The sequence below is a fragment of the Lethenteron reissneri genome, chromosome 21 (genome assembly GCF_015708825.2).
Source record: "Lethenteron reissneri isolate LAM-NWPU_2019-01 chromosome 21, ASM1570882v1, whole genome shotgun sequence".
Classification (NCBI taxonomy): Eukaryota; Metazoa; Chordata; class Hyperoartia; order Petromyzontiformes; family Petromyzontidae; genus Lethenteron; species Lethenteron reissneri.
The window spans coordinates 14,523,819-14,535,895 of NC_083799.1; the positions used below are offsets into that span (position 1 = coordinate 14,523,819).

Consider the following 12,077-nt stretch of genomic DNA (forward strand, 5'->3'; position numbering starts at 1 on the left):
AAGGTGCAAACTCTGGTCATCCTCGCAGCGGCGGCTTTTGGCTGGCCATCGAACAAAGACGGGCACCGCATCGCACGCTTTCAGATACGCTTCCCCAGCCGTCTGGAATGCTCTTCCTTCTGGTACGAGGAAGCCACTGGAGCTACGCACTTTTAAATCTTGATTGAAAACTAATTTCTTACCTGCTTTGTGTTTTAGTTTGTTGTCCTTCCCCCGCACCTTCAATTAGCACGGTTGGCTACGTACGGTTCAAAGTTCAACATACATAGACAGCAATAGATAAAATAGATTGTTGAAATAACATAAGCACACCATACACAATTGACTAAAAACAAATACATGTTTATTTTATATTTCTTGATATTTTTCTTTTCCCACAGAGGTTATATGTGCACAATATTTCCTTACGCAATAAATGCAGTTGTACATATATATACTACACAGCATTCCCAAAGCAGAACTGACCAGGAATAATGTACAATCCTCACAACCAGACCTGGCTGACATCCACAGCAGAAATTTATATCAATCACTGATTTACTTGCCATGCAAGCGTCGTGTATAATTTGCACCTGATACCCATGATCCTTAAAAAAATGCAATGACGTAAGTGATAAATTGAGCTCCATTAGCCATGTAAAGCCTAATTGACTGGAACATTTTAGACGTGGCAAATCAGTATCACTTTAATCGGGGAGGAGGGGAGGGGGCATAGAGGATAACACTGAGTGAACTTGTCGTTAGGAGCGGAGAACATTTTAAACGTAATGAACAAAAGGCTAAAATTGTGCACATAAACGCGGAGATGCATTCTCAGAATTGCGCCGAGACACAGGAACAGGAGCACGTGGATTCAGCAGAGGAATTGCCTCAACCGCCGAGAAGTTGCATCAGGCAAGACACACTGCTGGAGGAGACTCGCGATGGAATGGCAGCAATGAGCTCAAATGGTGTGGGAGTGAGATGAGGTTATGGCGGCAACATGTGGTGGCCGTCATTCAGCAGTGGATAGACCTTGACCGAAGATGATGGCGATTGTGCCACACGTCTTGTTTAAATACCCGCGTTGACAAAACCAGTATACATGAACACAAATCTGAAAGGCTTTAGCCTAGTTAAGTTGGTTTCACTCGTGCACAACAACATCTTCTTCTGAACAGATTACCAAGGGCAACTTCTGTTATCAACGAAGCATTCGCACCCAATTCAAGGCAAAGTGTGTGCCCTTGTCTGGTTCGCTACACGACTTCTCCCAGTCGCCCTCATCGACCACTTCGCCTACCTTACATGGAGGGGGGGGGGCTGAAACTGCAAATATGCTCGGCATATTTAAGCTCTTAAAGAGGACTCTAATTTCTCTACTCCTATGTCCCTGACAGGACCACTCAAGACGAGAGAATGTGGTTGGTCGTGTGCCTTTTTCTTTACCCGATGCAAAACTAAAATAAGAACCAATAATAATTTACCCATCATCCAGCAGATCTAAAACCAAAAACAAACTCAAACTGTATTCTCAGTGCAGCACTTCTTTATTTGGCCATGTCCTCGGCAATCGCTTTGCTGATCTTATCCTTGAGATAGGAAACTTTCACCCGGTCCGAGTTGAGCTCCAACCATTCAAAGTATGGGATCTGTAACAACCACAGCACGCGTAACATCGGACATGAAAATAAGATAAGCAAGATGTGGGGTAATTTCGGCTAGTTTTATTTTTTTATACTCTATTCTGTAAAAAATCTTTCGTAAAAAATAAAATGTGCATCCCAGCAAATCACTGCTCACACCACTGCCTTTACAGAACAGCCTCCAAGGAGCTTTAGAGAGCCTCTCTACTCTAGATGGATCTTTTGGCTGACACTTCAACGCTGGCAAGATGCCTTCAAAACTTGCCCATGGCTTCAACTGCCGCGCCAGAAGATCAAATCAGACCAGCATCCTCTAGATTGCAAGTTGGACGTGCTGACCATTACGGCATAGCTGCGGATCAGCGATCAGTCAGGGATGGTTCGTGAGCGTTGAGGTTGATCCAGTACGGATTATGCACTGCCCAGGGCCAAGCAGTGGATTGACCTATGGCCCCCCGGGGCTAAGCTTACAAAAGGGCCAAACAACACGGGACAGATGTGGGGTCTGACAATTGCACGTCAACACCATTGGAACCTCATTTGCCAGTAAAAAATATGATAATTGTTTTTTTACTCTTCTATCTGGCAACAAAACTGACACCTTTTTTAGGACAGTGCATAAATTATCAGAGTTATGTTTTTTTGTTTGCATTATGACTGCAGGTATTGTGGTCTATGCAAACATGACTCCTTGTAAAAAAGGTGTCATTTTTGTTGCCAGATAGAAGGGTAAAAAACAATTATCATATTTTTTACTGACAAATGAGGTTCCAATGGTGTAAATGCTTACCCCGAGCTCTCATACTCTGATGGTGCATTGTCTTTGAATTGTGCGCCTCTTGGCGTCATCTGGTCCAACCCATGTGAGACTAGGCTCTAAGGAAAGCTGTCTCGGGTGTGGACCAATCAACTTCAAGGACAGTGCATATATTATCAGAGTTATGTTTTTTGTTTGCATTATGACTGCAGGTATTGTGGTCTATGCAAACATGACTCCATGTAAAAAAGGTGTCAGTTTTGTTGCCAGATAGAAGGGTAAAAAACCAATTATCAATCGCACGTTACCTCGACCAGGAGGAAGCCAGCAGATGAAATGTGGCGTCGAGCCATTTGAAACTTCCCCAGGACGTTCTTGCTGCTCAAGAGGAAGCTGGGATACTCCAAAGCAAGGAACGCCAGCCTGCCAACGACAAGGGCATTACAGGAAGATCACATATGAATGTAAAATGCCTTTCAGGTGAACAAAGTGAAACGCCGTCTGAATGCACGTGCTGCTTTACCTGCGAGCCCCCGCTGGCAATGGTTTGGTGCCACTTGTGGCGGGAAGGTGGGGAGCTTCATATTCAATCACTGGGAGTGATTTGCAGTCCTTGTCAATCAGGGTCTCGGCATCTGTGGACATAAACAAAACAAAGTGAAACTCCTTGCTTGCTAATCAACATGCTTATAAGAGTAACAGGCAGGGAACATTTCAACCGAATTATTCCCAGCAGAGCTTAATTTGCCCGGTCTGTCCGGGTCAACGACCCCAGAAATATTACTGCGCCCGGCACACGCCATCCAGTATTCCGCTCGTTGTGACTCTTTGCTACCAGTTACGTGCCACTTACTCATATCTATAAGCGACCTGAAAAATGTCCAGTGAGAAATGAAGCCCTGTTCCTGTGTATTATTTTTATTATGTTTGTTTTCCCAGAAAAGCCTCACGGAGTCTCAATATTCTTTTTTAGGAGGGTTGCAATGGGGGGCGACGATTGCCATGCGTTTGCCAGCCAAGTAACTTCGAAGCCGGAGCACCACAGCCAGAGAAAATCCCTAGGGTTTGGGCGAATCAGGGCAACTGCCCAGGGCCTCGCACTTTTGTGGGCCCCACGCTTCGACGTCCGGTTTAGTTTAAAGGCGTCGGGGAGGAGGGCCCACACAGTGTGATTTGCCCCAGGACCCGCACCCCCCTATGGACGGCCCCGACCACAGCCTACTCTTCATCCAATGACGTCGCAGGATATCAACAGTTAACACGCCCACAGTATTACCCAGAGCGGCCTGCTGGCTTTTAACCACAAACACTAACAGGCGGGCGAACGGGCCATCGCTGGGCCGCGACGGCCACGACTAGCGCAAGTGCAAAAGGACAGCAGCAGCGCTGCGTTCACGTACCCAGCGTCCAGCCATAGATCGTTTCCACGCCCACACGCATATGGCCCTGACTCGCGTCTGCGCCAATATGCGTCGCCAGGGACCGGGCAATGTCCGATTGCATGGTGATCTCCTGCTGCTTGCTCTTGGTGGGGTGTGACACTGATGCACTGCTGACAGGTGGCACCGTCAACTTGTGGAGCAGTTCATTTGAGGGCAGGAAGGGTCCTGGGTAGTCAGGAATCTCCAGGTTGGCTGTGCTGTTAATATGCAGGAGCTTCTGGATATAGCTTTGGGAATAAACCGATGGCTGTTCTGAAAAAAAGATAAAGATCACAGGCCGTTATGGCCATCAGGGTCATTATAATGTGCAATTCAGATAATCTCTCAATGCGCAATATTTGAAATACATTTCCATATACTTTGATTTTCCACTTGATGACATTTTAATAATACATTCAGTCTGAATGTATTGGTGGCACTTAAAACAAGACAGAACAAAATCAAGAGATTATAAAGATCTGACAATCATGAAATAAAAACACACAGGAACGATTTTATAAGGATATGAGACATATATACACACAGTATGGGATTAGTCAAATGCCTTTTCAACTACATAAACCCGACTCATTTAGCTCTCACCTATTTTCTTTGGTCTAGTAAAATGTTATTGCCGTTGTTTTTGGATCATCGCTTTCAGAGCGGCTTTAATTAGAGATTATCATCAGTTACGGTCAATCCACTGCTGGCTTTGAACCTCTCAGGGAATGCCATTTTTAACAATTGCAATCTTGTTGTTGACAAAGAACCAGAGGTCGCAATCGGGTACCCGATACCCGTACTCTACCCGATACCCGGCTACCAGTACCCGGCCGGGTACGGGTACGTGTACCCGTTTGCGACCCTGGTGCGGCCGGGTACGGGTAGGCCGTGAGTCACTGGTGATTAACCGTCTGTCACTCATTTCCCAACATCTTGTCTCTTCTCACAATTCAAGTTCCTAGAATCAACCCACCCGCGCCTGCAACATGGCTTCATCCCAGAGGTCGCAATCGGGTACCCGATACCCGTACCCTACCCGATACGGGTAGGGTACCCGTACCCGGCCGGGTACCCGTTTGCGACCCTGGTGCGGCCGGGTACGGCTACGGGTAAGGAATCAAAACCCGTGTGCGACCTCTGCAAAGAACAGGCCATGGCAACAGCACCCTGGTGTTCCCTGCTGGCTTAGCGCGCCTCACCTGTCACTTTGGTGTAGAAGTCCTGTTGGAGGACCCGCGACAGGAGCACCGGCGTCGCTTGGCCGAGGATGCAGAGAGACCAGACCATGTCGATAAGCGCGTAAGTGTCGAGATGTTCCGCAGTCTCCGCCAGGCTTGAGTGCACCTGACAGATCGAGGTATCGCACGCAGAGCATTCAGCACGGTTGGCTACGGACCGTGCGAAAGAAGTTCAACATGCGGATGTAGCGACTAACTCGGAGGCGATAAGACTTGGAGGCACTTCTTTATTAACGAGCACCATCTGGGGTCAACACTCTTAATAATAATTAGTCCGTCTATTGCCAGCGACGCTCCTCAGTCAGGGCAGTTGGTAGGCTGCCTGACTGGTGGCGCCCCGAGATGGTAAAGACGGAGACGATGACAACAAGGAGGATGGTGAAGACGACAAGAAGAACGGCGACGAAGACTTCAGCAGCACGACCGGGGATCCCACTCCAACAACAGCCCCGAGGTCCCCGACAGGGGCCCCTCTTATACTGTCAGCGTGGCCTCGCTCCACCCCCGGCCACGCCCCCTTTCTGGAACCTACCGGCAGGTTCCTGGTGTGCCCCTTCTGTGACCTTTCCCCTAGATCCCCTCTGGTGTATCACGTGGCCTGCTGACGTCAGGGCTGCCGTAAGCCGCAGATCCCCCTTTCGTGCCAGCAGCCGGCGCTATGCTACTACACTATACCACAACACATACATACATACCTGGCTCAAATGTGCAATGCAAAGCGGTTGTCAGGCTATTGTCATGCGCACTGAAGGCCACTTTGTACCTGCACAAAGAAAGAATCGGCTTCTGGCGCCGTGTAGTTCAGACGGGCGAACGATTGAACGATGCTGAAGAGCTGTACCGACGAGAAACTGCCAGAGTTTTTTTTGATGTTCTGCATGGAAGGTACAATAAGGAGGAACTGGTTAATGATTACTTAGCAGCTGCATCCCCTCAAGTGATAAGCAGCATAATAAATCCCAGCCACTGTGCATGCGAAGCAGTTAAGTTTATGAAGGCAGGGTGCTTTTCAGCACATGTAAAAATCGCACGTTTTAGTTATTTTGTTTAACCAGGTAAGAACTCAAGAGAGCAGAATAGGTCTCCTTTGCAAGACAATTACAGGAATGAAGAATGAAGCAACATTACTGCACAACTATACTGGACTCTGAAACACATTAGAAACGTCACAAAGAGTGAATAGTTTCACAAACATACTCTTTGGTTCTTTCGGTAATGTCACGTAGGTATAAAAAATAAGGAATCACGACGTGATATATTATTTTTTATTAATAATATATCACGACATGATATGTTATTTTTTTTTTTATATCAACGTGACTTTACCGAAAGAACCAAAGAGTATGGATTCCTGCAGTCACGAAAGCTTCAAATCAGTTTCACAAACAGTTTAACACATAGGCTTTCGCGACCAATATCACCCATACTTTTTATTTGGGTTAGATCGCGTAATATGTGTAAATGTTGGCTTGGCTCTCCAACACACCGGTGTGTTGTACTAGTGACGAATTGGCCACGTTCTGTTTACGTGACAACCCTTACTAGTTGGCTGTGTCGGGTGGTGGCGGGTTTTAACGACACATTTATATATTTAAGTTTCACAAACGTTTGTGGCGTATATTTGTAATGCAACTGAAATGTAGGGACATTCTGTGAGCACAAAAGGTACATACGTCCTGGCACAAGACCTTAATTGGACTGATCCTCCTGTAACATCTGAGATTGAATCTTTTACCTTAATTAATCTATAACATTGCTGGATCTGCTTTGTTGAATTTGTTAACGAAGCAGGTCCAGCAATATATGTATAATGTCCAAGATGCGAAAGCAATACATAAGTAAAACAACACACTTAGATTATTTATCTACTTCAAAAACAAATGATCAAACGCCAGTAAGGCAGCTGGTCTATCTCACACAATTTACGTAAATACACTGCTACGTTTCTTCTATAAAATGTTATTCTACTTGGTTCTTTCGGTAAAGTCACGTAGAAGGGAAATAATAAAATAATAAAAATAAAACATAATCAAATACAATTCTCACGACGTTTCGGCCACAACGCAAGCAGCCGTCCTCAGGTGAAGAACAGGTCTGTCGGAAAGACAGCGTCTGTCGAAACGTCGTGAGAATTGTATTTTATTGTGTTTAATTTGTATTATTTTATTATTTGCCTTCTACGTGACTTTACCGAAAGAACCAAGAAGATGAATCCCTGCAGTCACGAAAGCTTTGAATCGAAATGTTGTTCTAATGCAGTAACGCAAAAATGTTATTGGCAAGTAGTTGCACGGGAGGATTTGCAGAGCTCATTTTGGTACCTGTGCAAATGCCTCGAAGAGCGGTATGTGCAGCCACTTGAGGTAGCTCAAGGATTTGACGACTCTTGCTATGTCAGATGGGCTCAGCTTCGGCACGTGAGGTAGCAGGTCACCTGACAGCCGCTGTAACACCTGGGTCTGAACGAAGTTTACCTTGGCTGGAAGGACAGACGAGGTATTATTCAGAGGGATAACAAATGCACAGAAGATAACTTTGCATTTACAAAGCACTACGTTTTTAATTGTTTCAGTGTCTCACAAGCGCCCTCATGTGGTACACATTTTCACACTGTTACGTGTGATGTAACATTATGTTCTGGCCACTCAATGACTTAAAACTCCTCTTAAGAGTATCTTTTAAACCTCAAAAATGAAGACAAAAAGAGTTGTCATTAAAAACTACTTGCCCATTGACAATATTATATTCAATATAACATATTATATGCAAGGCGCACACATTTAAGAAGAGGTGCTTGGATGGTTTGGGGAGAATATGAAAAGCACGGACAGAATAAATCTCTAGGATGCCAAACAACATGCGGTACAACCCAGGAAGACATCGGAGAGCTACACAGCAAGACCGCAAACACCTACACGGACGGGTCTGAAGCATGCAATAGGCAATGAGAGTGAGGGGAGAAGAGGCTGCAGGAAGTAGGGGAGAAAATAACAAATGGAGTTGATGATGAAGATTCCACTGCAACATTTTTATAGTTATAATACTTACAGAAGGGAGGAACAGCGGTGCACTGCACTATGAACCCGGTGACTTAATTTTGATTCCTGACCACAGCTAACACCAGTGGTAGGAAAAATCAAACCAGTGTGAAGTATGGTCAAACAATATTTATAACTGACACGGCATCAGGAGGAATATATCCAGCAGCAGACGGACAAGGGCTTTTAATGTTGGAGCAATAGACAAATCTTACCAAAGGCATGGATCACGTCGAGGATGACACTGCACTCGTGGTTAACTCGCCGCCGGGTGAAGTGATACGACAGCGCACGGAACAGTGACACCGAACGGCGAGACCGAGAAGCAAATGCCAAAGCCACTTTGCTCCCCTCCAAAGGAGTCATTTTCTCCGCAAACTCCAACGCCTACAACACACAGGAATATCCAGTAAAGCAAATCTGTGACACATCAATTCTCACAAAAAAATATGTTTTTCCATTTTTTTTTTAAATGTCACATTTCCAGGAACACATACACAGGTTTGCATGGCTGTGTTGTACAGCTCTCTCATGTTTTGGGTTGTACTGTGTTGTTAAGCATGACGGCCGACGCTTCGCCGCACGTGCTGAGGAACCGAACAGAGTTCAGTCCAGTTCCCCGAAGAGCTCCCAGCACGCCGAGTGAGGCGTCGGACAACCATGAACAACACGCTGAACATGCTGTTCAACCCGAAAACAAATCGGATGGCTACAGTAACACAAACTATTTCAGCAAAGGCCTCACCTTCTCTTCGAGCTTTTCCATGAAAACGGGCGAAATACTGCCAATGCGTGTAACGAGCAGGGTGACCGTGCGTGCGTCGGGGATCTCGGTCCAGCGAAGCTCGATGTGTTTCACCAAATCTGTCCACAGCGCCTTCTGAGCTTCTGAATCTGCCTTCCTCGAGTATATTACTGCTGCCGTGCAAAGTTGCTGCATCCCACCAAACAGAAAAAAACAACCATTCGACATGAACAAGGATATAATTTCCTCGTGCAATTTATCGGAACTAATGCTGATTATTGTGAAGCCACTGGAGCAATGTACTTTTAAATATAGATTGAAAACGAATTTCTTGTAGAACCGCTTTTAGTTTGTTGTCTTTCTGATTAGCACCTAGCAGTTGGCTAGGTATGGTGCGAAAGAAGTTCAACATACATACATAATGCATTGAAATAGAGCAATACTTGGTGCAATATATTGTGCAAGAAAACGCCTCAGAAACTCTTACCTTAAAATTTAAACGACGCAATCGGAAGTGCAGCTCCGTCTCTAAAGAGCGGATAATCTGTTCGGTTTTGCCTTTTCTTTCAGAGCCAGTTTCCTTTTTTTCACTGTTCAAAAGAAGTTGCAGACTGCGCAGCATACCCAGCAGCAAGCTGTTCCCAATGGAGGATATCTGTCGATAAAAACAAGGACTTATTACACCTTTTCGTAATTTTCAAGACCACTCTCCTCATTTTACATCTAAACAAATTGTTAGAAATTATTTTAAACGAAATAACCAATGTGCAAACGAAAAATAAATTCTTGAGAAAATGTACATTCATTTTACTGACCCATGTATCAAACACAACCAGGAAGTGTATTTTTAACTTTTTCAAATTGTTTAAAGCCATACAACAAAACCTTTATGGAATGAAATGGCAAGAAAAATGTACCTGGCTTTCAGCAGCTTTAAGAAGATACTGGAGGCGAGGGTCACTCGTGACTTGCTCTTTCAAGATCCGATCTCTTCCAACAGCTAGGCCTAGCTGTGACACAGCCTCTGCCGCTTGCCATGGAATTAGGTCCTTGGTGTTGCCCAGCGCAAGAAGTTGCTCCACCGTACGAGGCGCTTGTCTCTTGCTTTCTTGACGTTTCGAAGAATCATCCTCCTCCTCCAACTGCTCTCCAACATCATCCTGAGCCGCTTCCTTCTTCCCCAAAGAATCTTCATTCTGTGGCTCACCAATAGCAACAGTTGTGTGTGCCCATTTGTACGCTCTGATGTTCCCACAGGACGTGTTTCTTTGACAAACTGCTTCAATTCTCTTAAGGTTTCTGAGCACCGAGCTGTGATGTCGCTGGACCCGAAGGAGGGCTAAGGAGGCTCTCATGGGATTCAAACCCTGGACCGATATTCTGGCAGCTTGGTTCATTAGGCACAGAGACATTGCAGAGGCACAGGGTCGATAATTTGGTATCTTATTGGTTGTGGTAAAGCCTCCTGCAATGCTCAAATCTGTTGGAGAAATGGCACAAATAGGGTGGGAGGCACATGGCTTGCAAATCAAACGCACTCCTGAAATTATATCTCAGTTTATTCCAGTGACAGGTCATTGAATTCACTCCAGTATAAACCAGCTATAGCTATATGATTTGACATGGTTACAAAAAGGCTAACAAACACAATGTTGCCATAAACTTAGAAAAAAAAGATACAATTTTAAGGCTGTGCAGCATCTCACTGTCGTTTGCATTATAACATTTTAGTACAGTAATTGAACATTACTATTACAGTACTGAGACAAACCCTTACAAATGCATTAAAGTTGAGCTTAAGATTGCTTCTTAGAATAAGGTCAACAACCATACTGTATTGTGGCAATATGTTTTTGAACAGCTTGCATTTAAATTGTATTTCCAACCAGTGAATTGAAACGCAGGGGAATCGGGCACTGCATTTCATCACTACCAAATGCAACCTGACCACAACACGAACGAATTCACAATTAGACTTAGTTCCTGTGGTGGCGTCATGTAACGTGTACTACTTATAAATGCGATGTGTGCCTACATCTCGCATTAAAATGGTAATATTTAGAATCATCTAGAAATATGTCTGCTCTTCGGACTGAACCCAATATCGGTGCAAAGCATGTTTCGGTCACTTCGCTTCTAATGAGAGAACCTACAATCTGGAACTACGGGGGAGGGGCAGAGGGCGTCACAACAAACCAGGGCAACTCACGCGGACACAGAGGACATCACGAGAAAGCGTGGGAGAGCCATAGGGAGCCCAGCTGAACCCATGTAAAGCCCATGTAAGCTGTCTTTTCTTGGATTTTCTGTTTGCACATAGTCACTTTAAGATGTTTTCTTGTTCATGTTTTAGTTTTTTTGTTTGTTGCGGTTGCACCCGATTCAAGAGCCGAATGGCTCACAGGGCTATACCTTAATAAATGAAACTTGAAATGAAACTTGAAACAAGAGGGACATTGTTGGGAGTCACGGAAAGCCGCGCGCATGACGCCGTGAGGGGGAGCCACAGCCACCCAAAGACATCAAACTGACGACCACAAGAACCCCAGGGGAGAGGACCACGACTCTAGAGGAAGCTACGAGAAATACACGGGGAGCAACGGAGACTCGGAGCGAGTCACGATGACAACGCGGAAAGGTATAGAGACTAATACGAGAGAGGGCGAGAGAGGGGTGGGGGGGGGAGCCGTGGGGCATAGCGACAGCACGAGGAACCCCACGGAGACAGAGAACCCCACGGCCCCCACAGTGGAGGCCTTAGGGGGGGGTGGGGGGGAGGCTCCGTGCGCTGGGGTCCTCGGCACGACACCAGGACACGTGCTGCTGCCAAGGGACCTCTCCGCGACACCGGCGGTCTCACCCACAAACCGGCCACGTGCCCGCAAACCTCGGGGCTTGCGCCCGCGCTGCCGGTAGCGAGTTCCCAATTGCGGCGCCGTTAGCGAGCCGAGCCGAGCGGAGCAGACAAGGCAAGGCGGGAGGGGGTTTGTGGCAAAGCGAGCCGAGTGGCGTTCTCTGTGCTCCCCGTACCTGCAAGTGACCCCTGGCGCAGCCGATACACGCCGCCATGCTTGCTCCGGCGGAGGTGACGTCACGTCATCACGCCCCGCCCCCTTCTCGGCGCCCCGCCTCCTTCTTGCCGCCCCGCCCTCTTCTCAACTCCCCGCCCCCTCCTCAACTCCCCCCGCCCCCTTCTCGCCGCCCCGCCTCCTTCTCACCCCCCCCCGCCCCCTTCTCACCCCCCCCGCCC

The 12,077-nt window shown here is 46.5% G+C and overlaps 1 protein-coding gene across 1 annotated transcript; it reads right to left on the reverse strand.

Annotated features, from left to right (window-relative positions):
- Positions 1–321: 321 nt before the first annotated feature.
- TBRG4 (transforming growth factor beta regulator 4) lies at positions 322–12,001 on the reverse strand. The gene is made up of 12 exons (XM_061555913.1): positions 11,858–12,001; positions 9,745–10,307; positions 9,315–9,482; positions 8,828–9,016; positions 8,298–8,469; positions 7,366–7,523; positions 5,808–5,918; positions 5,006–5,150; positions 3,783–4,076; positions 2,906–3,017; positions 2,691–2,805; positions 322–1,631 (listed from the first exon to the last, which is right to left on the reverse strand). The coding sequence occupies exons 2-12, from the start codon at positions 10,237–10,239 to the stop codon at positions 1,530–1,532; spliced, it is 2,061 nt and encodes a 686-aa protein (XP_061411897.1). The 5' UTR covers positions 10,240–10,307; positions 11,858–12,001; the 3' UTR covers positions 322–1,529.
- Positions 12,002–12,077: the final 76 nt, after the last annotated feature.

Bases quoted from the DNA above. Each gene is read 5' to 3' on its own strand.
- TBRG4 (XM_061555913.1), bottom strand. From the start codon at position 10,239: ATGTCTCTGTGCCTAATGAACCAAGCTGCCAGAATATCGGTCCAGGGT. The intron at 5,919-7,365 runs GTACCAAAATGA...CCTTCCATGCAG, and splicing joins TCTTCGAGGCATTTGCACAG to AACATCAAAAAAAACTCTGG. The intron at 5,151-5,807 runs GTACAAAGTGGC...TCGATCTGTCAG, and splicing joins CCGATTCTTTCTTTGTGCAG to GTGCACTCAAGCCTGGCGGA.